The sequence below is a fragment of the Panicum virgatum genome, chromosome 7K (genome assembly GCF_016808335.1).
Source record: "Panicum virgatum strain AP13 chromosome 7K, P.virgatum_v5, whole genome shotgun sequence".
Lineage (NCBI taxonomy): Eukaryota > Viridiplantae > Streptophyta > Magnoliopsida > Poales > Poaceae > Panicum > Panicum virgatum.
In genome coordinates this window covers 42,831,864-42,856,904 of record NC_053142.1, presented here as the reverse complement: position 1 = coordinate 42,856,904, position 25,041 = coordinate 42,831,864, and the positions used below count along the sequence as shown (strand labels likewise).

The following is a 25,041-nucleotide window of genomic DNA, read 5'->3' as shown; positions in this document are numbered from 1 at the left end:
TTCCTCCTGTGTGTTCCACGAATCGATCCACATGAAGCTCAGCTCCAACTCAGTCTCTTTTGCCTTTTGGGCACACGCACCTTTTGTGCGGCACACGGAAAGGTGATCGAAATCGGGCACGACACCGATCGGTCACCTGTGGGATCGGATCGGACCGGATCAAGTACGCGCACCCAGCGTCACATGGACTGTTCCTGCGTACGTTTTTCTCTGGGCCGGCCAATGGCACGCTCCAAATCTGCTCGGCTATCCCATCCGTGTGTTTTGATGAGACGTGACGTGATTGACGCTGAGCACGTCCGGCATTACCAGAGCAGTGCACTTGCAACGCTTCTTCCGGATGGTACACAGCGTAAAAAAAAACACTCGAACGCCTTGGACACCTTTCGACACAGGAGAAATATTGCTCCCTCCCTCCGGTAGACGTTTTGGACTTTTAAAGAGTCAAAAATTCCTGTGTTTTGATCGTCGGTTAGTCAAATTGTATAGTCATACATGCTTAACGTGTAACGGTGATGTGAAAAGATTTGTATTTCAGCGGTGTTTTAATTGATGACATTGATTTGTAGCAAATGACGATGTATGCTGAGAGAATGCGATGGGAAAGAAAAACACCACTCAAGATCTTCTTGGATCCTACTACTACTACTAGGTATTACTGAAAATGAAAAAATGAACGAGGAAAGTACGTGTTAAGTACCTCGAAAAGATACCGGAGGAAATCACAAGGACGAAAACGTGCCACCTCTGCAAAAAATCAGCATTAAGCATCACCACCATCATGATGTAGTAAATCAGCATTAAGCACGAAAAAATAGCCGGCACATTAAACGCGGTCGTAATAAACTTTCATGGCTGGTGATTACAGTCTCTGCAACGGTAAAAATCCGCATACTAATTGCTAGTTACCCCACCACCATCGCCTTAACAGAAACTTTTCCCTAACGTGACTGATCAGCCACTACCGGACACCATCATGCGGCTCACTAGCCACCAACTCACCCCCTCGCTTGCGAGAGACACCCACAGGACATGCCAGGTCGATCCACGCACGAGGAAACAAAAAAGAAATAATAAAATAGTACTAATAATTGCGCGCTAATCCCCACTTGTTACCCAGCAAAAACGAACGGGCGCCGGGAATTTAAAAAAATTAAAAAACGGTTGCTAGGGTGAGGGGATTCCCCTGGTATTTCTCGCTATTTTTTTCTTTCGGTTTACCTGCTGGGGCCATTTCTTGTTGCACCCCGCCTCCTGAAACCTCGCGTATTGTCAGTTGCACCCCCTCTGGATCGCCGCCTCCTGCTGTTCTGGTTCACTTGCTTCCCATTCCGAGTGCCGCCCGCCACCCGGGCACCAGGCGAAAAGCTTCGTCAGCATCCGCCGCCGCTTCGCGTCCCTTCCCCGCGGACGCGAGGTGCACGCTCGCTTCGTAGGAAGCGCGCGGAGGAGGCCGGCGGAGAAGGGGGAGGCGCAGTGTTCGAGGAGCCGCGGCGCGCCGGGGAGCAGAGGCGGCGCGAGCGCGCGCGCACGGTGTGCGGGTGCGCCGTACGCGTACGTGCGTGAGAGCAGGAGGAGGAGGAGCGCATGGGGTCGAGGCGGCGGCGGCACCACCACCACCACGGCCCGTGGCTGGTGCCCGCGGTGGCGCCGGCAGCCGCGGCGTTCGCTGCGGCGGGGCTGCTGCTCGTCGTCGTCGCGTTCCACTGCTTCCTGTCGCCGCCGCTCGGCGACGGCGGCAAAGGCGGCGGCGGCGCGCGTGTCGTCCGGCGCCTGAACCCGCCGTTCCTGGTACGCTTCCTACGATTCTGGGACTTCATGAATGGTCAAATTGTGTTGGTGGCCGCCGATTCCGTCCTGCTCCTCGCTTAACGCGGGTTCCTGTTCCTCTCTCTCTCTCTCTCTCCTCCCCCTTCTGTTTCTCCGAGCAGTTGAACAAGCCAGCGGAGGTTGCCAGGAGTGTAATCGGCGCCGTGGATTTCACTGTTCCTGTGAGTGCGGAATTCCGTGTTCGGTTCGCGAATCCTTTTCGTTGCTCGGGGGGGAATTGAGTGGGTGATTTCGTCGAATCCGTGCTGGTTTGCAGAGCGGCGGGAGCAAGCGTGGGGAGGAGCTCTGGGAGTCGAAGGCGGCGGGCAACTTCTTCGGCTGCAGCAACGCGACCAAGCAGTTCGCCGGTACGCGTCTTCCGCGACATGTTTGATTCCTTTTCGTATACGAAACGTTTCGCTTTGGGGGCGAATTGACGCTGCGCGTGTGTTGGGTGGCAATGAAAGCTTACATTTTTTTTTTCTTCCCACTGTATGGTTGGATAGATGCCAGGTCTGTGACGAAGTCGGACCGTTACCTGATGATCGCGACGAGCGGCGGACTGAATCAGCAGCGAACAGGGGTAAGAGGATACAAACTGCCAGTAACAGTGCTAGTAGTTGCTAGCATTCACAATCAGATCATTTCAGATTTTTCAGCCAAAAAATCATCGGACATCTGATTGTGCTGTGGTTAATGGTTGAAATTTAAGGAATTCATTCGTGTTTCCAGTGCACACATAGGCTATCTGAAATCTTACGTTGGTCGTCTAATGTCCGTGCCTATGTCTGACAATTATGAGGTTTAGGAGCATGTACAATTATGTCTGACAATTATAATGTACATGCTATCATTGTAGCTCGAAACCCATTTTCGTCAGCTCTACGCTTCCAGCGTGTATCACACAGTTGGTCATTTACTCCAACTACTCTTTGACTCCTACGATCGGCATTAGGCAATATACTCCAACCACTCGTTCTGCTGGCCCCCTACGTCACTGCGTCCGTGCATTTCTGTCTTTTGTTGGTATGCTCCAACTACTTTTCGACACCCTTAGTGGCTGCATCTCTGTATTAGTTTCATGTCCTGCCAATTGGCACCTGTGCACAACTACTCTGTTAGGAAATGTGTAAGTAATGCTTACTAGCTTAATACTTGTATTTTACAAGCGCCCATTCTATCATATTTAGACTGTTGTGGCTTGTGGTCGACTATTTGCTGAATACTTGTATTGGTGGCAGATGTACTTCTGTTCTGTTTTACCATATCTAATCTAATTAGTACCACCTATGTTCTTTTTTTAGTATACTTATCATCGGGTATCGACAGAAACTCAAATAGCCTTTGGTTGCTGCCTTTTTTAGTTATATGCTAGCATAACCTATACGGCATTATTGCACTGAAGTGCTGTTGATGACAAATCTAAATATTTTTTATTTATTTCCAAAGCTTTCAAAAGGTTAGCCACAATACCACATGTGTTCTATGTATCTTGCAAAGCTCAACTCTGGCTTCTGTCTTTAATAATTGGAGAATAAAGTAAATGTAACAAAGAGATTCTTCTCTTCCAACATTATTAGTTTTGTGATGATGATTTGTCAATTTATCTTTTGATTGATTATTTTGCCAAACATGACGGGAAAAATCCTGCAACTTACATGATTTCCAGATCATAGATGCTGTTGTTGCAGCCCGCATACTGAATGCAACACTTGTCATTCCAAAGCTGGATGAAGAATCCTTCTGGAATGACGCGAGGTCAGAGCAATTACCCTCTCTCTTTGTTACAGCAAAATACTTTAGCCTAATCTTGAGTTCTACATTTCAGTGACTTTGCAGAGATATTTGATGTGGATTCATTCATATACTCACTCTCAAACGATGTAAAGGTCATACGACAATTACCTGATATGAATGGGAAAAAGCTTTCACCATATAAGATGCGTATCCCTAGGAAGTGTACTCCAAAATGCTATGAGAACAGAGTGCTACCTGCTCTTCTGAAAAAACATGTTAGCATTGCAGTTTTTTAACTCGACGTGTTTCCTTATATTTGGCATTTTCCGCTAAAGATGCTTATTTCTGACATATGCTTTCCACTCACAGGTTGTTCAATTAACAAAATTTGACTACCGAGTGTCCAATAGGCTTGAGACTGATCTTCAAAAACTTAGGTGTAGAGTCAATTATCATGCATTGCAATTCACAGATCCAATCCTAAGAAGGGGCGAATTGCTTGTCCAAAGAATGAAGGAGAAAAGTGGACGCTTCATTGCTCTTCACCTGAGGTGATGTTATATATCTTACTTTTCTTGGTCCAATATCCGCATTACATGCTAACTTTATTGTCCCGCATACTGACAGATTTGAGCCTGACATGCTCGCTTTCTCTGGTTGCTATTATGGGGGTGGAGACATTGAGAGAAGAGAACTCAGTGAGATTCGTAAGAGGTGGAAAACCCTGCATGTAAGATAGTAATGTGGTATTTACCTATTGATGCTTTTAAAGGTACGATCGTTTTAACTTTTTTGCAGTAACACATTGAGAATATTGTGCAGGCAAGCAACCCTGACAGAGAACGGCGGCACGGTAAGTGCCCTCTGACACCAGAGGAAGTCGGCCTCATGCTTAGGGCACTGGGATTTGGGAAGGACGTACACTTATATGTTGCATCAGGAGATGTATATGGAGGCGAGGAAACATTGGCACCTCTGAAAGCACTCTTTCCAAACTTTCACTCAAAGGAGACTCTAGCAAGCAAGGAGGAGTTGGCACCTTTCTTACCATATTCATCTCGCATGGCTGCTCTTGATTTTATTGTGTGTGATAGGAGCGATGTTTTTGTGACAAACAACAATGGCAACATGGCCAGAATGTTGGCTGGTCGAAGGTATTATTTCTTTTCTGCTATTGTCTTGTGCTAACATATATTCAATGTCAATTGATTGGCCAAAGTAAAAATGCTTTATGTCTTCATTACACTCTTAAGGCAATGATGATTGACCGATAAGTTGTGGGTTTCAGGAGATACTTTGGGCACAGGAGGACCATAAGGCCCAATGCTAAGAAACTATACTCACTATTTCTGAATCGAACCAGTATGAGTTGGCACACATTTGCATCCAAAGTTCTGACATTCCAAAAGGGATTCATGGGGGACCCCAATGAGATTAAACCAGGAAGAGGCGAATTCCATGAGCATCCTATGGATTGCATTTGTGCAAAAGCCAAGGGAAAAATTGGGCAGAGCAGGCCTCATCAAATTAAACGTGCTGGAGAAGCTGCGGAGAACCATTCTAGTGATGACCTCGACTGGAGGGATTTGGACTATGGAGAGCATACACCATTGGGCAGGGATTCATCTAATGAATCTGAATCAGATGATATTCGTGTTGGTGGATCAGACATTCCTGAATTGGAGGACATGATGTCAGACTAGATACTTAAAAATTGATATTTCTATATAGGTTTGTTTTTCTTTTCAAAGGGCTTGGTGATAAACTATTGTGTTTACAGAAGCTGCTGCATAGGTTATCATTTCTCCTGTTTATTTCTTGGAGACTTATAGAAGAGAATAAGAGTTTTGGCTGGCCCAGCAAAGAAGAAAGGGCAGGAAGAGCTTCCTGCAGAAAAAGCAGGTAAATACGAAATTCCTGAATCAAGCAAATGTCATTTGGTTTTACTTCACTTGATTCTTTGAAAAATTAAATTTAGGCAGGATTTCCATGTTTTACTCTCATCATATAAGTTCACTTTTATCATATCTTCAATTCAACGCTATTATTGTTATCATGTACTGACTTGCTCTTTTGTGTGTTAATGCAGAGAAGCCTTCAGCTCAGTGTGAGCTAAACAACTGTACAGTGTTTGATTGGTCCTCTAGTAATGCTGATTAGTGGTAAACTAGAAGACGTTTTTCCTTCATGGCTTTTCTTTCATATAGTTTGTACTGTAAATAGATGCTACAAAGACCATTCTTTAAGCTTTTACAGTGTAGTGTTATAATTAGAATTTGCTGTGGGTTAGTATTTATTACCAATTTTGCGCCTCCATCGAAATTTATATATATAACTTGAAGCATGAGAATGAAAAATGAGATTTTCTACCGAGTGCCGGTCCAGTTTTGTTTTAGTTTGGTTTGGTTACCGTTGTTTTACAAGACAAAAAAAAAGGCTCACTGCGGGTACCCTTAATGATTCCCTCGACGTGTTCCATTGGCTTGATCTGATCCGTCAAGCATTTCAGCTTGCTGAACGTTTCTTCAGAGTTCAGGCTGTTCTTTGTTACGAGCCAGCATTATGCATGGTCTGTATGGTCACTCTGCTCATATCTTTGTGCAAAGGGGGATTTCATACTCGAGCAAACACTTTTTTGGCTTTTAGCTGGAAGGCATTGGCGCGCATCGACAACGACAACGAGTGCAGGGACGGTGCAGCCCCCGCGAGCGACGGCACCCTGCAGCCAGCCGGCCCTGCGTTTCTTCCCCATCGGCCGCTGAATGCTCGGCCGGTCCCCGCCGCGTCAACCGCCGGCAGCGTCACCGCAGAATTGGCGATGTTGTGTCGGTGCCTGTGAATTTGTGAGTCGCGACGCACGCGATACGCTCGTGCGCCTCCGGTTTCAACAGTAGCCGTAGCGACGTAGCGTGCGCGGCGAGGCGAGGCGATTCATCACCGTCGTCGGTTAGACGATTATTCTTGCTCCTGGGTGTGCAGTGCCATGATGTGTTCGGCCCAGGCAGAGGTTTCTGGGCCGGGCCAGATCCGGAATGAGCCAGCACATTGTTTCTCTGTAATTCCTGCGCCAGCCTCCACACCCCGTTGCTTTTTTTTTTGGAAACGAAAGCCCCGTTGCTTTGGCTCTCGCTGCCCATGCCACTTCAATCTGCAAGGAAAATTCGATAGAAAACTACCTGGGGTAAAAAAAATCCTGAGCTGAGGAATCACCATTCAGTCCACAGGCCAGAGAAATGAGATGATCAGGAACTGGAAATGCAGATGGCTGTAACATTTGTCTGCAACGTCGTGTGTAAATTTTCAGAGTTTCGACGTTATACTCTCTGTCCATGCTGAAAAGTCTCTGTATTTGCATTTTCGGGCAAAATTTTGTAAGTGCATTGCTGCTAAGTTCAAAGTTTACCCCTTTTAGAGTCAATTTCCTTCTAAAGAAAAAGGTTTGCGTGATCTTTTTTTTTTTTTTGATAAAACAGGAGGGGTAAACCTCTACTGGTTATCTGAACTCTGAAGATCTTCTGTTAAAAAAAAGAACTCGGAAGTGCTTAAGATGTCGTTTACATCTGCACTGAACCATCGATTGCTACGCGTGTTTCCAACCAGCGTGTGTGGTTGGCTCCCGGCTCTCCGTCATCCGAGCGTGGAGGAGATGTCCACTGGATGTGGATGGATGACGACGATCAAGGCGGGTGGAGGTAATTCCATTTCCATTCCCCGGCTTCAGAATCGAAGAGACTTAGAGACAGGTCGTGGTTTTACTTCTAAATTTTAGCTTCCATTTGCACGGCGCATGAACTTAGGGCAACAAGTGACGGCGAGTAGTAGCTGGAGTACATGCTACGAATTTAGTCACCGTGGTGTGCGGTCGGCGGCTCGGCGCCCCGTCCACGGCCTCCAGCCTCACGGGTTGCTTCCTTAACATCCCACCTATGCATCATATGTGACTAGATGGTTTGATACATTCCTTTTGAACTACCTTGTGGAGGACCATTTAGTACCAGACTAGGACACCGGCCGGTACTAAATGTCGTATTTTAGTACCAGCCTTTGTCATGATCTGGTACTAAAATGCGACATTTAGTACTGGACGGTGTCCTGACCCATTACTAAAATGGCTCCGAAGGTTCTCAAATTTGGAACCAATACTAAAATGGCTTTGAAGAAACTTTAGTACCGAACCAAAAATTAACCGGTACTAACTGAAGGGACGAAAGCTCATTTTTCTAGCAGTGCCCCTGTTCATCTTCTTCCTCGAGCCAGGGGAGGAGGGCAGCAGCCGGCGAGCTAGGGGAGGGGGAGGGGTGGTCGGCGAGGGGTGTTTGGTGGGGGAAGGGCTTCTGGCAAGGTCGCCGGTGGTCGGGGTGGTCGAGGGCGGCAGCGGACCTTATTGTCTTGGGTTGCTAGGGGTGGGGCGGCTCCATAGCCACCGGACCTTGAGGAGGGAATGACGGCAGCGGCGGGGGCGACCGGGCGGTGGTAGAGGTTCGGCCGGCGGTGGAGGCGAGGCGGCGAAGGCAAGAAGGGCGTGCTGGGCGGGCGGGCGGCGCAGCGCGGCGATGAGTGGTCCGGCAGCGCGGTGTGTCATTTGGGTATAGTGGCGGCGAGAGTCACCGGCCGAGATGGAGGACGAGGGGGCAGCGCAAAGGATGCGGGTGTGGTGGAGAAGATGAGGATGGTACCTCACCTTCGATATATTCAATGGAAATTGCATAAATCAATAGATAGACGCCCCCGCTTCTCCAACTAGCAGGTGATTTCCTATCTTTCCAAGGATTCAGGTGCTGGTTTATTTGTCAAGACACTTAGCCGATGTGATGATCATGTTACCTATCGCAAAAGGGGCATCTATGCTGTGACACACCACACACCTTGGATAGAACCAAGGGTCTATTTTGGAGAATTAGCTCTTAGCCTAACTCGAGGACTAAAGTTTAGTACTTTAATTAGCTCTCTAAAGTTTAGCCTCCAGAGTTATTTGGATCTATGGCCTAATTTAAAGATTAAAGCATATATTTCAATCATTGACTCTACCTTCCACGCATGAGAAGGGGAGATAAGTGACTTTTGGAGGTCCATGCAGAAATAGCCCTAATAAGCACCTCTTGGAGGGGCTAATTTTTTGGAATGGCTAATTCACTTTTGCTCCAAATAGCCCAATTAGTTTGGATCTTTGAGATTAAAATGGGCTAAAAGAGAGGGGCTAATTTTTAGCCCCTAAGATCCAAACAAGCCTATTCCTTCTGTCATCAAATCACAAACCATCTCTACTGACCTTCACTAGCAATGTTGCCGATGAATCTCATTCCTTGGTTTTAGGGTTCAGTTAGCATGAACATCTGCTGAAAGGTTCAACTCATCCTGAGATGTCATTGGGAATCAATTCAGGCGTTACAAATTCAAGAGAAGAATGAGGAGAGAGAGAGAGAGAGAGAGAGAGAGAGAACGACTTAGGGCAGCATCAATACGGTGAGAAATATGGTGGGGTACGCTTAAAAAAAATCGTCCATCCCCAACCCCCGTCGCCCCTTCGGAATTGTCCTACGACCTCGTAGCGGCTCTTGCCTGTCCTCACAATGATTATTGGCTGGTAGAAAGAGTGCATTTTTTTGCTTCTTACCCGCTTTTACAATACATTGAGGACGCTCTTATGACAACTAAATGTGTCAGTCTGATACGATGATTTTGTCCAAACAACATGTATGTTTAGATCCAAAAAATTTATTTTAAAATTCGTCACATCGAATATTTGGACACATGCATGAAATATTAAAATCTGTTTACAAAACTTTTTACACAAATAATTCATCTCGCGATTTACAATCAATCCGTAAATTTTTTTTAAAATAGATTTTATTTAGTACTCCGAAATAATAAAAAAATTCAAAAAATTTATACCAAAGGAACTAAACACAGCGAGTAGTGTTAGATAAAAGCATTTTCAGGCCTTACAAGTAAACAGCTCCGTTAACATGAATTTACTCCCGGACTTACTTCATCGGTTGCGCTAAATATACAACGTTTGCTGAGGGCGCGTTTAGTTCCCAAACAAAAAAAATTTGATTGTCAAATCAACAGTTTGATCAGATGTCGGGAGGATTTTTCGGACACTAATTAAAAAACTAATTTCAGAACTCACCTGGAAACCGCGATACGAATTTTTTGAGGCCTTTGACCGCATCATTAGCACAAGTGGGTTACTGTAGCACTTATGGCTAATCATGCACTAATTAGACTCAAAAGATTCATCTCAGCGTGTACATCCAAACTGTGCAATTAATTTTGTTGTTTAACTAAATTTAGTACTCCATACACGTGTCCAAAGGAAAAGACACAAATTTCGAGGTGAAAATTTTTGGGAACTAAACGCGCCCTGAGTGCCAGACGGCTAGTTGATATGAACAGGTTTTATGATTCAGTGAACTGGCATTAGTAGACAGAATTTTCAATGAATTTCCACCTGGGGCGGCCGCGGCCCTCTCGAGCTGTCGTCCGGTCCAACGGCTCACGGTCACGGCACGGCCCACTAGCCGTTGGCCTCCATCGCCTTTCCCCCCTTTCAAATCCGCCCCCTTCCCTCCCTCTCGCCGCATCTAGACCAAGCCCCAGACAAACCCACCCCCTCCCTTCTCGTCCGAGAGCGTGACACTCCCCCACTCCCGATTTCGGATTTCTCCCACAAGAGCGAACAAAAAACAAAAATAAAATCCCAACCTAAATCTCTCTCTTTCTAAATCTCTCATCCGAATCCCAAGGCGCGGCCAGAGAGGAGAGAGAGGTAGAGAAAAGGGGAGACTAGAGAGACGTTGCCGTTGCTGCTGTTATTATTAACGCCGCCGCCACCGCTGCGTTCGTATGCTCCGCGTCGCCCAGGGGCTCCTGCGTCCATAGGCACCGCCCGCCGCTCCTTCGCGAGGATCGGAAGAGAGAGGGGACCCGGCCGATCCGTCTCCTCCTCCTCCTGCGGGTGCGTCTCACGAATCCGCGGTTTCGCCACTGGGATCTTGGGTGGGGGGACGTTTCTTGAATCGGATCCTGAGGCGCTGTATGCAGGCCGGCGTTGGGGATGAAGGCGGCTGATGAGAATAGGAGGCCCGTGACGGGGAAGCCCGTGCCCAGCGTCCGAGGTAGGTGGCGGCGGCCCGAGCTGCTGATCCATTCTGGGATGATTTAGTTGTTTGCGCCGGCGGCGCCGCCACTCGTCGTCCATGGTTCTGATCTCGTGATTTGTGCAGAGATGGGGAACCGGCGGGCGCTCACGGACATCAAGAACCTCGTCGGGGCTGCCCCGTACCCCTGCGCCGTCGCCAAGAAGCCCATGCTGCAGTAATCTCCTCAACCAAGATCGTGCCTTTTTCATGGTTCTTGGGTCGAATCTTGCTTAATCGTGGCGTTCCTTTCTTCTCTTAGGAAGAATGGAAGGGATGAGAAGAAGCCGGCGTTGGCAAGTAGCCGGCCCATGACCAGGTTTGGACCAGTGCTGGCTTTTTTTTTTCTTTTTTGCTCTGATGTTCCTTGCAGGCTCTAATTTGATTTGGGTATTGCTTTGGTGGTTCAGGAAATTCGCCGCCTCCTTGGCGAGCAAAGAAGAACCTGAACATCAGGTGACCAAAACAGATTCAGAACTTGGAGCTGATCACAACAAGGAACCAATCGGCGACGGCACCATCGACATCGACGTGGAACAGTACGAGCCGGTCCCCGATGTTGACATGGTATTTGCACTGTACTGATCCGTACTGAATATCAGAAAGCTAAGGGATGAGTGTCTGGCATCTTTGTGATGGCTCCGACTTAGTAATACGTTTGGTGATACAGGATGAGACAGATCACAAGGACAGTATGAGCGAAGATGAATTTACCATGGACATTGACAGTGCGGACTCGGGGAACCCTCTTGCAGCAACTGAATACGTCGAAGAGCTTTACAAGTTTTACAGAGAAAATGAGGTGATCTTTGCCCTGTCAAATCATGAATTTTGAATTTTTAGGTGATACTAGAATCAGAGATGCTTTACCTACAATGCGCTTATACGAACGAGCAAGGTTCTTGCAAAATTGAATAAATTAGACATGAAACCTGTAATATGCATTCCACTCCACATTACAATCTAAAATGCAGTAAACTTTAATATGGAACTGCATGGCTAACATATTTTTTGGACCTCAAGAAAATAATTTGAATAAACTGTGTCAATATGTTTTGATTTGAGTGATATCAATCACACATTTGTCCACTTGAAAGCCAGGAGTACCTTGTTAATTGTGTTGGAATATTATACTGTCTGTATACTATTCCCCATATAGGCCTTTTATTCTGGTGGTACAATCATCATTATACATGTACAGCTGAAATCCATTTTTTTTTGTCATTGTTTTTCCATCATAGTGCTTCAGATCAACATAATTTGTCCTTGTACTACTAAAATTGGCTCCTGGAATATCATCGAAACAAATCATGGTCGCTGAAATGAAAGTTCTTTCTGACATTATCCTTTGATGTGGTGCTTCAGTTATTTTTAAAAAAATTGCTTGGCAGCTTCTACTATCTTTTCAGTATCACCAACGTGGCGCTTTATGCAGGCAAAAAGTTGTGTAAAGACTGATTACATGTCCAGCCAACAAGACATAAATGCGAAGATGAGAGCGATTCTGATTGATTGGCTCATTGAGGTAAAAAAAGGCGACCATATAACTTGTACTTATCTGAAACTACATGTGATTATAATATTTTACTGGTCCTTTGCCAGGTGCATTACAAGTTCGAACTGATGGAAGAGACACTGTTTCTTACAGTAAACATAATAGATAGATTTTTGGAAAAACAAGTGGTTCCAAGGAAGAAGTTGCAGCTAGTGGGAGTAACAGCTATGCTTCTTGCTTGCAAATATGAGGAGGTCTCAGTTCCAGTTGTTGAAGACCTAGTACTCATTTCTGACAGAGCCTACACGAAAGGGCAGATTCTAGAAATGGTAACCCCGTTAAATAAAATATGCACTTTTACTTGATTTATGCTTAGTTCCTTTGTTACTGTATATATCTATATGTCCATATTTATTACCTTGCAAATAAATAATAACGTTTACTTAAACCAGCCACATATTTGTTACTGCAAAAATGCAATCCTAGCCTCTCTAGATCAACGCTTAAAGATAAATTAGTAGTAATTTTTTTATTGATTCCTCCCTCTCTTTAAAAATTCTTGCACACTGTCTTCTTTTACTTTTTTTAGTATAGAATATAGATGACCTCTTGGTTTTTTAAAACTAATATTTGAATCTTGTGATCGAGCAGGAAAAGTTGACTCTGAACACACTTCAGTTCAATATGTCTGTTCCAACACCATATGTCTTCATGAGGAGGTTTCTGAAAGCAGCAGATTCAGATAAACAGGTGAAGTGTAACTACATTCTGATCAGTATTATCACGATTTGGATAAACTGGCACACAAAAATTTGTAGTAGTTTACTGCTTCATATTATTCATACAAAGCGGGGGGAACCCTGATCTCATAAAAGAATCACTTGGATAAACAAAATTCCAGTAGTAGCGTTAAGCTGGTTTTATGACTGAAACAATGCCCTACTGTTGTATCTTGCAGCTAGAGCTAGTGTCCTTTTTCATGCTGGAGCTCTGCCTGGTTGAATACCAAATGCTTAAGTACCAGCCTTCGCTTCTAGCTGCTGCTGCAGTTTATACTGCGCAATGTGCTATCAATCGCTGCCAGCACTGGACAAAAGTTTGCGAGTCACATAGCAGATACACTGGCGACCAACTCCTGTAAGTCTGTGTTTAGTTACTTCCTGTTCCTGACTGCATTTACATGCATCTGTATCTTGACTTTGTGTGTACCTTCTGCTCTTCTCTCAGTGAGTGCTCGAGGATGATGGTAGACTTTCACCAGAAGGCTGGAACCGGCAAGCTCACTGGTGTACACAGGAAATACAGTACGTTCAAGTTTGGGTGCGCAGCCAAGGTTGAGCCTGCGCTGTTCTTGCTGGAGTCAGGAGGCACATCACCACCATCTTCAGGCACAATCTAGTTGAGTCTCTCTATCCAACTGGATTGATTTTAACCTTTTCCAGGAACACAAACATCGTGTTGATGTTGCGCCGGAAGCCCAACATTTTTTTATAATACAGCAATTTCCTTAGAGAGCTTCTGCTTATGATAATGTAACGTTTGGTTTTTATCTATGTCGTGAATGACAATAGTGGCAGTCGATTGGTCAATCAAGTCCGGCTAATAACGAATTGGCCTGCTTTAGGAATTGCTGTTGGAACCTTGTAAAGAAAACAAGTTCTGAATTAAATGGATTTTGTTCTTGATTTCTCACATTTCGTTGTTCCTTTGATTGATGGCATGGATCAATGGATGTGCCCTGATGCATTTTCTGAACGTGATTGGTAATTGATTGGTCCGGTGACTGCCACCGTTGTATGGCAAGTGCGAAGGATTGGCTTGTAACATCTTACAATCAATCCTGACCGTTCTCTCCCCAAGGTTCATCGACAATGGATGTTCCCAGACCGCCTTCGCACATGTGACATCAGTGACTGGTGGGAGGGGGGCCACGGGGGATCATGGCCCAGGTTGACAGGGTTGTAGAGCATGAGATTGGAGATGTCATTAGTCAAAATCAGCCATCCGTGAGAGGCTCCAGAACACACAACAAAGCAACCCTATGGACAGCTGCAGCTTATTGGCTGGAAACAACATTTTTCTCGTTCTTCTCAAGCCAGGTCCGAGGGGAATTTTGCATTGTGGTAGCCTGGCTAAGAGGCTGGACGGTAACCAAACAAGCGTACGGTGGCTTATGAAAACCTAGGTGTTATGCACCCAACCAAACAGACCCATACTGTTGGCATTATGACGTAGCAAGACTTTTTGAAATGAATGATAATATAGTATTTGCCTATTGTATTGTATTGCATATTGGATCAGCAGCCAGAGTGGGAGGGAAAAAAATTAATGAGGAGAAATGTGAGGAGTGGTTCCATGAGCTGGATAGATAAACTACTATTGAAAGAGTGACGAACGCAGTACTAAGTACGGAGTAGGCGTTTCAAATCTTCAACCACACCCAAAGTATCTATCAGTAGGTGATTCTATCTCTAAGGAAATACATGTATTAATTTTTTTACAAAAAAAATACATGTACTAATTACTCCAGGCTCACAGCAAGTGACGATGAAGCCACTCGGATCCCGCCTTTTGCCACAGTGGTAAATCTCAGCGAAGAAAAGCTGTTCCTGTGAATCCTCCTTGCTGGACCTTGCGGTGAAGTGTGTAACAGCATCGTGGCTCGGGTATGCTGATCACAGGCTTGGCATCCAGGAGCTCAAATTTGACCTGGGCACAAGAAATTAACAAAGGCCATGCCAATGCAAATCACCAATCCAACATAGATAATAACATGCTCTTTCTTGTGCCTCGCGATCAAGTGAATAAATTGTGCACCACACCTTGTTTGTGTTGTAGTGCTCCAAGACACCAGTTGCAAACCTCTTGGCCTGCGCCAGTTGAACTTTTGGATTGGCCCGAAGATCGTGCGGGTCTTTTCTCTCAGGAGCCCTGCAACCAGCAGAACACATACTTAATAGAATCAAGTCGAATTTTGTGAACTGCACTGCAATCTTACTCCATCTGTATTTAGGTTACCAGTATGCAAACCAATCTTATCCAACACGAAGAACGAATCGAAAACAGGTGATGAGGAAAGGAGGGAACCAAGCTAGCAATTGACAGAGGGGGTTCCATTAAACTTGCCCTTGTTCTTACCGAGCAGGCTGCGGTGGCGGCGAAGGAGAGAGGGTGCGGATGTGCGGCGGGGGAGGGTGTGGCTCACACCGTCCATCTTCTCCAGGTTGCATCGGAGCGACGACGTCCGAGTTGTCGTCCTGCTCCTGCATCACCGCGGACGACGTCGGCATCATCACATGGCCGGCAAGATCGCCGGCGGCGCAAGGACAGCCCTAGCTCCGGCGTGCAGCCGGCGGCAAGATCAGGGTGGACGGCGAAAGAAAAACTGGCCAGGGGTGGACGGCAAGATCGAGCACGAGCGACCCAGATGCGGCGTGGACTTTGGTCAGCGACTCGGTTTCGTCCCTCGTCGGGCAGGCAGGCGCGGGAGCTCGAAGCGGCATTGCTCGGGCCCCGCCGGCCGTCGACGACCCACCCCGGAGGCCTTGCCGGCTCATCATCATTATCGAGCAATGGAGGCCGCCTCCGCACGCCACCGTGCACGGTGCCGAGCGCCTGCCGCGGCCGCCGCCTCCGTCAGGCGCCGCTGCTGAACGCCGGCATGAACTCCGTCCCTTCCCTTGCTCCTTGCCTGCTGCCCGTGGCCATGGCCGCCGGGTGTCTTCACGCGGTAACGGGAGGAGGGGGATCTGGACGGAAGGGGCGGTGGTCCTCTGGGCGCCGCGGAGCTCCGGCGTGACGATCAGGGGCGGACGGCGAGCAGAACACCGACCCGGGGGTGGACGGTATTTGAAACACCGTCCACCCCTGGAGGTCATGCCATCCGTTAGATCAAGCACCAGCGTTCCAGATCGTGCATGGACCACGGTCAGCGGCTGGGTTGTCCCCGAGTGCCAGCCGTCGAGGACCCCGGAAACCTTGCCTAAGCTCTCAAAATCCGTCTGGCGAGGTGCCGAGCGCCTGCCGCGGCCGCCTCACCTCCCAGGCCGGGGTTCTATCCGGCAAGGTGAGTCGGCGCGCCGCTGCTGAACGGCGGCGTGAGCTCTGTTTCTTGATTTCTGAAGCGAGCTGGTGGCCTCCCGGGATGCGGCAGCGCTCCGGCGAAGAGGCCAGAGCACGACGCAGCAGCACCTGAGTTCGTCGGTCGGGCCCGTGCAAGAAGGCGGTAGCGGCCAAGACTAAGGCGGGCTGCGTGTGTCGACGGCCGTCCAGCGGCGGGAACAGCTGCGCGGACGAGGTAGCTCCCGTCGCGGAGGCAAGTCGTCGCCTCGTCGGAGCATATGGACCAGATCAGGGCATCAGGCGCTAACTGCAGACTTCAGATGGATGCACGATGCCGAGCGCCTGCCGCGGCCGCAGCCTCCGTCCTGGGACGTTCTGTCTGGCGCCGCGCTGCTGAACGCGGGCATGAGCTCCACTCCTTCCTTGCTCCTTGCCTGCTGCCCGTGGCCATGGCCGCCGGCGCGATCCGAGCTGATGTCGTCATGCGGTTACCGGAGGAGGAGGGGCCTGTACGGAAGGGGTGGTGGTCCTGGGGCGCCGCGGAGCTCCGGCGTGCAGCGGAGGCGGACGACCAGGGCGGACGGGGAGCGAAATAACGTCCAGAGGGGTGGACGGTATTTGAAACACCGTCCACCCCTGAGGCCCTGCCGTCCGTTAGATCAAGCACGAGCGGTCTAGATCGGGGCGTGGAGCGTGGTCAGCGGCTGGGTCCTCCCCTTCAGCCAGGCGGGGGAGCGCGGCGCGGTGTTGCTCGGGCTCGTCGGCGAGCGCCCGGCGGCCGTCGAGGACCCCTGAGACCTTGACGAAGCTCTCGCGATCCGTTCTGGATGAAAGCGTCTGCTGGCCTGAGGAGACGACGGCCCGGCGCCCGGCAAGCTGCTTGGACTTGGAGAGGTGCGTGCCGCCGCCGCCGCCTCTCGGGGCGGCTGCCACAGCGAGTCACGCCGCTCGTCTCTCCCTGTGCGCGCGGCCGGGCCGGGTGTGGTGTCGCCGAGCGCCTGCCGCGGCTGCTAGTGGCCTGGGCTCTGTTTGTTTCTTGCGTGCTGATGCGAGCTGGTGTAGTCGCGGGCTATGGGGAGGGAGCCTGGACCAAGGGGCCGGCAGCAATCGACTCCCCACTCCCGCGGCGCGCGGCGGAGCTCCGGCGTGCGGGGGTGGACGGGGGCGCGACGGCAGGTGGACAGCAGCAATTGTGTTCTGTTTCTTTTTTTTGTTTAATGTTTACTGGACAGGAAAGGACACTTCTCATTCCGTTGACTAGTTATCTGTAAATAGTGGGTCTCGAAAGCCTTCGTAGGTCCTGGGCTTGAGTCTTGTGCTCCTGAGCGATAATTGTGACTTTCGGCCTCCCAAAGGTGATCCCCTCGATGCGCTTCGCAGGTTGTGGTCTTTAGACTTACTCCTGAGTGATCAATCGTCACCTTCAGTCTCCTGAAGGTGATCCCCTCGATGCTTCACAGGTTGTGGTCCTCAGGCTTGTGCTCCTGAGTGATCGGCCCTCACCTTCGGTCCCGAAGGTGGGCTTCCCGGTTCTCGGTGTTTTGGTTGGCACCGAGCACCCTTCGGGCGCTCTTGTTACCTAATATCAGAGCTCTGCAGATAGGTTAGGAAATGTTTTTGAGATTGAGATTAACCTCCGGGCGTATTCCCGAAGGTCCAATCCCAACAGCACTAAGGTAAACCGATCGGCGTGGCGTCGACTGGAACGGAAGCCAATCCCGTGCTGCGTGTTCTGGCACAAGTTAGATGCATTTATTTAACGATCCAGTTCCTATATGATTTTGCTCATTCTTTGGATAGAAAAAATCACACAAGAGAGGATCTCTCTATGCGTAGAAAATAATGCGGGCTCTCAGTGTATATAGAAATACACAAGAGAAACAAAAAGTAGAGAACACAAGCTTTATTCATATTTTATAAAATACAAATATCGGTTCCCATACATATACGTGCGCTCCATAGCCTGCCGCCGTTGGGCAGATCTGACTTGGGCGATGTGGTCTTCTGGTTCCCAGGGCCTCGAGAAGCTCATGGTTAATTATCTCAGCAAGTCTAACTTGCTAAATTACCTCCGATTAAGCTGCCGTGGTCGTCGTCTCCAGTCTTCGCTACATGTTCTTCATGCATAATGGTGGTGGTGTAGATGGTGTTGGCATTGTCCATGGTCTCGTCGGTGTCCATGAGCCGATGTAGCGTAGTTGGAGCATCAGCGGTGCCCGTCCGTGTCGTTCGGCCTCGTCAGTCTCGAACGGCGTTGTAGTCGTAGTAGAGGTATGTTGGTGATGCATGGACACGTGAGCTAGACCGAGTCGATGTCGCGGCAGCTTGAGCGTGGTAGATGTAGTCGTGAACCTTGTAGTAGATCGACGGCATGATCGTCGAGATGGACAGCTCCCCAAATCGGGGTAGAACCGTGAGAGCACAAATTAATTGGGCACTTGACGGTGCTCCACTTGCGAATGGGCACTTGCTGTGCTCCACTTGCCAATGTCTTCAAGTAGCCGTGCTAGTCCTTTTGCTTGAGCCCAGGACGTTTACATGCATGTGCATGCAAGGTACGTTCCTTTGCTTGCTGCTGATTGGCCGGCTGCATCTCCCACACGGCCACGCCTGTGCACAAGCGAAGCTCCTGCATGCTCATGTGCCTCTGGCTGCCAGCGCGAGGGAGTGAGCGAGGCATTGGCATGATGGCACGGCACTGCGTCCGCGCTCGGCAGCTTCGCGTCTCCGGGCAGCGATGATACATCGGCGTTGGCGTGGACGATGAGCAGGACGGCCGGGTGCCACAGCTCCGCTCGGCGATTAAGCCGAGGTGGATGTTGACGACGAGGGGTGCGGCCGCTACACCGCCGGTGGCCGAGCCAAAGTGGTCGTCGATGATGAGGGGTGCCGTCGGTCCGCAGTCGGCCGAGCTGAGGTGGTGGTGGACGATGAAGTGCTGCTGCTCTGCCGGCGGCCGAGCTGAGGTGGTCGTCGACGTAGAGTACAGCCGCTACCCGCCGGTGGCCGAGCCGAGGCGGTCATCGACGTAGAGGAGTGCCACCGTCCTGCTGGCTGCCGAGCCGAAGTGGTCCTCGACGATGCACACTAGATCGCCTGGAGAATTCCATCCACGCAAGGCTCCGGGCACGTATAGCGCCTCCGGCCGCCGCCCCCTTGACTCCAGCTTGTCGTCGGCTCCTGGCAGCAACAACGTATGGTGAGGGGCCAGGACTCGGGCAGGCCGCCACTGGCATGGTGCAAACGTCGGTCTCGGGACTCGGGAGCGCCTCCGATCCGTGTCTCCGCCGTCCACCCAGCACATGCATGTGCATGCATGGCCGGTCTTGGGAGCGCCTCCGATCCGTGTCTCCGCCGCCCACCCAGCACATGCATGTGCATGCATGGCAGGGACACATGCACGTCCCCGTAGATCAGCAGGCTTATCTTCTTGGCCAAAGGCTGGTTGGACAGCTCCTCGGATCATTAGCACGACGGCATCTTCGCGGTTGCGCCATCATCAGTTCGGCGCCAGGCTTGGATGTGTAGCGCCGGCCCTCGTCGTGGGCCGTGCTTCGGCGTCTTCATAGCATCATCATCGGGTCGGTGCCATGGCTTGAACGTGCAGCACTGGCCTCGTCGCCGCTGCGCCGTCGTTGGTTCGGTGGCCTGGCTTGATCATATGCAGCGCCGACCTTGTCATTGCGCCTCAGTGTCTTCTCGGCGCTATCGTCGTCGGTTCGGCAGCCGGACTTGAACGTGAAGTACCGGCCTCCTCGCCAGGCTGCACTTCGTCATCAGCTTGTTGGCCCCTCCACGCGCCTCCAAAGACGAACGGCCACGCGCCTCCAAAGACGAACGGCGGCGCCATGGCCTTCTCCTCGTCGCTCGGCTTGTTCATCGGCCTCTCCGGCTCCTTGCTGACGGTGGATAGCTAACTGGAGGACAATCGACGACGAGGGCGGCCGTCGGCGTGGTGCAGACTTGGGTGATGCAGATCGTCAGGTGAAGGCGCATGCGCGACCTCCTCTCTCGAGTCTCCTCTGTGCATGCAATCTCCAGGCGTGGTGCAGACACCGGCGTGGGCTCCTCGACGGACGCCGCTCGGACGACCTCGAGCCCTATCGTGCTGTGACGGGGAGCGGCACCTCCTCGAACGGCCGTGAACGCCGACTCCATTGAGGCCGGGATGACATCTTCAGGGGCAGGCTTGTGCGGCTCCAGCACCCACCCATCTATACGTGCTGCTAAGAGAAGAAACAAAGGGAGGATCATTAGCGGTGCCCACCCATGGATGTGGTGCAGGCCATCTTTACTCCTCCTCCTTCCCGTCTTGTTCCTCTAGATGGATTCTTGATCCATGAGCCGATGTAGACGTGGATGGCAAGCAGCAGGGCGGCGCTGCTCCGCTGGGCTGCCAAGCCGTCGACGACGAGCGACGGGTCTCCGCTCATCAAGGCAAGCAGGAGGTGTACCGCGTCGGCATATGGCACCTCCACGCGCCTCCACGCGCCTCCATAGACAGCTGATAAGTCCGGGTGTAACGAATATGGCACCATTTATGCCATTTCAAGTGATTTTGGTGATCGAATGACAACACAACACTTGGACTAATATGATTGTTAAGATGATCATTCTCAGGCTTTTAGGTTCAAGTGATGACAAAGAGAAAGAGAAGATAGGCGTAGCAAGGCCCAAAGGGCCGCCCCTACGGGATTCCCCTACCCGGTTAGCGGACGGGGGTCGAGGAGGAGCCGCCCCTCGCGGGTCTCAGGGCAGCGCCCTGAAAGCTCTTCGGATCAGGAGCACCGGAAGAACCAACGCCAAGGCCATCGGTGCATCCGACGCTTGTCGGAAGAACCGGCGCTATGAAGTTTGGTGCTGAAGGGAATCGAAGCCAAGTCAGCCTATAGGCACCGGTTGAACCGTCGGGTCAAAAAGGGGCATCGGTGCATTGGGCGTCCTATGTTCCAGAGACTATGTCAAGGGCCCAGGAGAAGATTCTTCAACACCGGTTCAACCGACGGAGCATCGGAGTATACCATCGGTGCAATGACGTCAGCGCTCAGGAAAAGATCCTTAAGCACCGGATGAACCGGTGATGCATCGGAACAAAGCATCGGTTCAACCGGTGGTCACTGCGTCAGCTGTCAGGACTTCAGCGGCTACTTCGGTTTATGAGTGACCGGAAGAACCGACGCTACCCCTGCCAGAGGCATCGGTTCTTCCGGTGATACGCAGATTTTCAGCTGACCGTTGGAGCAACGGCTACAAGACTTGGTGGCCTATATATACGCCTCACCCCGGCCATTTGAAACTTGCTGGAGTTGTTGGACATCCCACACACACCCAAGAACATCTCCAAGCCATACAAAAGCATCAAGATCATATCCTTAGCCCTTAGCACACTTTGAGAGTGTTGTGTAAAAGATTAGCTCTTAGTGAGTGAGATTGCAAGGCCTTGAGCCTTTGTGCTGTGGTTCTCTAGTGAACCAAAACAAGAGCTTGGTGCGCCGGCACCTTGGAGCGTGAAGCTCACCGGCAACGTCATCGACCCTCCGACTTGGTGTGGAACAGCGACGACACTTTGTGCGGGGGACGTGGAGACCCCCATCCTTTGTGGAGAAGCTTCTTAGTGGAACCTGGGGCCAAGGTGACTGTGATTGTGTTCACGGAAGAGACTTGGTGGCCGAGTAGCAATACTCTTAGTGAGTGCTACAACAACGTGGATGTAGGTGTGCCTTTGTGGCTAACCGAACCACGAGATAAACACCCGCGTCAAGAGTTTGCTATCTCCTATCCCGCTCTTTAAGCTTCTGTATTTATTACTTGCAACTTTTGTGCCTTTACTTTCATAGAGTAGTTTCTTGTTAGGAAAGGCTATAGGGTGCATAACTCTTTTGGGATAGGGGTTTCACACTAGAACAACCTAGTTGCACATCTAGATAGTTTGTTTTAGTTTAATTTTTGTGCAAACTAGTTGGAGCCATAGATCTAAGTTTTTATTAGTGCCTAATTCACCCCCTCCCCCTCTTAGACTAGAGCACCCGATCACTTTCACTGGGGCCGAAGCCTGGCCATGCCCCCGGCGGCGCCGATTCTGTTGGCTAATTATACGCGAGCCGCGCGGATGTCGTTGGAGCCTGGAAGATATCCGTGCTAAGCAGATAAGCACGCACGTCGTCACACCCCTGGACTCATGATGTTGAGCGAATCTCGCTGTGGGACTCCATTCTCATACGGCAGCAGGGGCTGACCGGTGGGCCAAGACTACAAGCCACGAACGCGAACGAGTACATGAACACGCATGCACTCTAGTTTGTCTTTGTTCACGTATCGGGACGCCATTCATATATATTAGCTGTCGTGTGGTTTAACTAGTGATTCTTTTCCATCAGGCACCGGCTTATTAGCTACATACTCTTCAGAAAATGACACGTGCATGCATGACTGTATGAGCTCATCACCACGTACATGCATATGAAGCCCCTGCACTTGAGCTTCGTCTGTCTCTTCTTGCTTCTTCTCTCATACTTGCTTAGAGATAGCACACATGATCCATATTAACATATACAGCTCAGTTAGTACAAAATCTTGTCAAACACTCATGTTGGCACCAATTTCTGTACCGGTTCCGGAAGAGCGAAGAAAAAGGGGATGTTTTGTTAATGGGAACAAGGAACTGTTTATAGCTGTCGCGATATAAATAACTATACTCATCCGAGCCGCAGGAACATGTACATACGAAATACAAGAATTTCCCCGACTTTCGGTTCCAGAACCTGAGCGGAACTTTGCTTTCGGTCTTGTGAGCTCCTTTCGGCTTTCAAGCAAAGGGATGGGATATCGCCAAGCAAGATGTTTTCTTTGTGGAGAAGAAGAAGCTTGTCTTGACCAATAGCCCTCTCTTGTCTTTCAAGCTTACCTTCGTCTGTAATATTCGATACCACTAAATGGGGAAGTGCGCCTGTAGGCCTATTCAGTAAGTTTTCTTTCATTTACTGGTATTGTGAAAAAAGCAAGTAGACCATACTCTTTTATTTTTCTTCTTGTTGAAAGCATCTAGGCCCCTAATTCGAGTTTTGGTAATTAATGACAACGATTTATGGATTAACAATTTCATTCGAGATAATGAGCATAGGTTGATCCACGGATGAAAGGGATTTGGTTGTGAACGTGTGAAGTTTGGAGATGATATGCAAAGCTCGGGCTCAAGGCAAAGGCATAAAATAGGGCTTTTGTATTTTACCGGTCACAAGGCGTTTAGTGGATGAAAAGTGACCGGATTTGTTGGATAGATAGCCGTACTAGGGGTTGTGTACTCGTGCTTGACGGGTCTTTAGTGCCATTTTGCTCAAAATGTCTAGGTACATGCATGAGAGCTAACGACGCTTTGACAAGTTTTGAAAAAGAAAAAGTTTGAGAGCTGACTGCACAAGCGCGGACAGTCCGCTCCCTGGAGCGCGGACGGTCCGCACCCGTACCAGAGAGCATGTTTGGCTCTGGTGGAAATTAGATGTGACTGGCGGACAATCCGGCCCAGGTGGGTGGACGGTCCGCCGCTCTAACTCAAATTGTACCAGAGAGGGTGTTTTCTCTGGTTGATGCGAGGATCTGTGCGGCGGACGGTCCGATGGCTATTTGACAATTTGTACCAGAGACATTGTTGTCTTTGGTGGTTTTCAAGGATGAACGGCGGACGGTCCGCCAGCTAATTTCGAAGTTGTACCAGAGACGATGTTCGTCTCTGGTGGTGTGGAACACATAACTACGGACGGTCCGCCCCTGGGGCGCGGACGGTCCGCCAAGACTGTAACGGATAGTTCTGACACGCATTAAATGCACTCTGACTCATTGGTTTATAACGGCGGACGGTCCGGTTTTTGAACCGCGGACAGTCCGTGACTTTGCAGAAAAGAGTGTAACGGCTAGTTTTTGAGGGGATGTCTATATATATCCAATGCCCGGCCATTGGGAGGCTCTATTGGCCATTTGGACTGCATACTTGACACTATAGAGCTAAGGCATCCCTCACACACACACTTGTTTAGAGATTGCATTCTTGAGAGCGTGAGAGTTTCCTAGTGCATTGCATCAAGAGTTTGAGCTTTGTGGCACTAGGGAAACTTCAAGCAAGCGTCATCGACTTGTTACTCTTGGGAGTTGCCGCTCCCTAGATGGCTTGGAGAAGAGGATTTCGTGGAGCTCCTCCAAGGAGATTGTTGAGGAGCCCCGATTTCGGTTGTGAGAGATTTTGTGCTCACCTCACCGGAGTGGTGAAGAGCAACTCTAGTGGAATCGAGGTGTGAAGCGGTTCCTTGATTCAAGCCGGCTCAAGATCAAGAGATTCTTGATAGAGGAGCGGTTGATTCTTGGAATCCACCTCAACGTGGATTAGGGGTGACCGGCAAGTCATCGACACCATGGGATAAATTCGTGTGTCAAGCTTGGTTACCTCTCTTGCTCACTTTAATTCTTGTTTTTACTTTGAGCAATTTACTTTACTAGAGCTTGATTTGTATCATGTCACCCTAGATTGCAAACCCATCTAGAGATAGTAGTAGCATGACATAGGGCTTTCCTTTGTTACTAATTAATTTTTTCTAGTGTTGTTGGTTTTAGATTTTAAACCGCCTATTCACCCCCTCTAGTCGGTGTTCTTGATCCTACACTTGTCGACCTGAAGGATGATCAGGAACTTCATTTTGGTGCTATATTGTCGCCGTCCTTTGTTCGTGTCCCTTCCTGACGCTATCCCCCCAGCGATTACCTGAATTATAGGGGGGCTCTATGGATATTGTTCGTCTCCTTTCCTTC

At 49.6% G+C, this 25,041-nt stretch overlaps 2 protein-coding genes across 3 annotated transcripts; both read left to right on the top strand.

Annotated features, from left to right (window-relative positions):
• Positions 1 to 1,232: 1,232 nt before the first annotated feature.
• On the top strand, positions 1,233 to 5,919 carry LOC120641442 (O-fucosyltransferase 16-like). Its single transcript, XM_039917581.1, has 11 exons — positions 1,233 to 1,791; positions 1,932 to 1,991; positions 2,087 to 2,177; positions 2,316 to 2,392; positions 3,479 to 3,567; positions 3,638 to 3,821; positions 3,916 to 4,097; positions 4,174 to 4,276; positions 4,369 to 4,700; positions 4,835 to 5,448; positions 5,636 to 5,919. Exons 1-10 carry the CDS (start codon positions 1,588 to 1,590, stop codon positions 5,247 to 5,249), a joined length of 1,737 nt encoding a protein of 578 aa, XP_039773515.1. The 5' UTR covers positions 1,233 to 1,587; the 3' UTR covers positions 5,250 to 5,448; positions 5,636 to 5,919.
• A 4,219-nt stretch (positions 5,920 to 10,138) lies between these two features.
• On the top strand, positions 10,139 to 13,877 carry LOC120641443 (cyclin-B2-1-like). 2 transcript variants are annotated; one of them, XM_039917583.1, is made up of 12 exons: positions 10,139 to 10,507; positions 10,594 to 10,667; positions 10,776 to 10,866; positions 10,951 to 11,007; positions 11,099 to 11,255; positions 11,359 to 11,490; positions 12,124 to 12,213; positions 12,291 to 12,512; positions 12,835 to 12,933; positions 13,142 to 13,320; positions 13,411 to 13,581; positions 13,626 to 13,877. In XM_039917583.1, coding segments are annotated over exons 2-12 (1,260 nt in total). In that variant the 5' UTR covers positions 10,139 to 10,507; positions 10,594 to 10,606; the 3' UTR covers positions 13,627 to 13,877. The 2 variants fall into 2 exon arrangements, with proteins under 2 accessions (XP_039773517.1, XP_039773516.1); XM_039917582.1 differs by having other exon boundaries at positions 13,411 to 13,877.
• The last annotated feature ends 11,164 nt before the right edge of the window (positions 13,878 to 25,041 follow it).

Excerpts from the sequence above, each read along its gene's own strand:
- LOC120641442 (XM_039917581.1), top strand. The coding sequence starts at position 1,588 with ATGGGGTCGAGGCGGCGGCGGCACCACCACCACCACGGCCCGTGGCTG. Across the intron at positions 1,992-2,086 it reads CCGTGGATTTCACTGTTCCT|AGCGGCGGGAGCAAGCGTGG; the intron begins GTGAGTGCGGAA and ends GCTGGTTTGCAG. Across the intron at positions 3,568-3,637 it reads TCCTTCTGGAATGACGCGAG|TGACTTTGCAGAGATATTTG; the intron begins GTCAGAGCAATT and ends TCTACATTTCAG.
- LOC120641443 (XM_039917583.1), top strand. The coding sequence starts at position 10,607 with ATGAAGGCGGCTGATGAGAATAGGAGGCCCGTGACGGGGAAGCCCGTG. Across the intron at positions 10,668-10,775 it reads GCCCGTGCCCAGCGTCCGAG|AGATGGGGAACCGGCGGGCG; the intron begins GTAGGTGGCGGC and ends TGATTTGTGCAG. Across the intron at positions 11,008-11,098 it reads AGTAGCCGGCCCATGACCAG|GAAATTCGCCGCCTCCTTGG; the intron begins GTTTGGACCAGT and ends TTGGTGGTTCAG.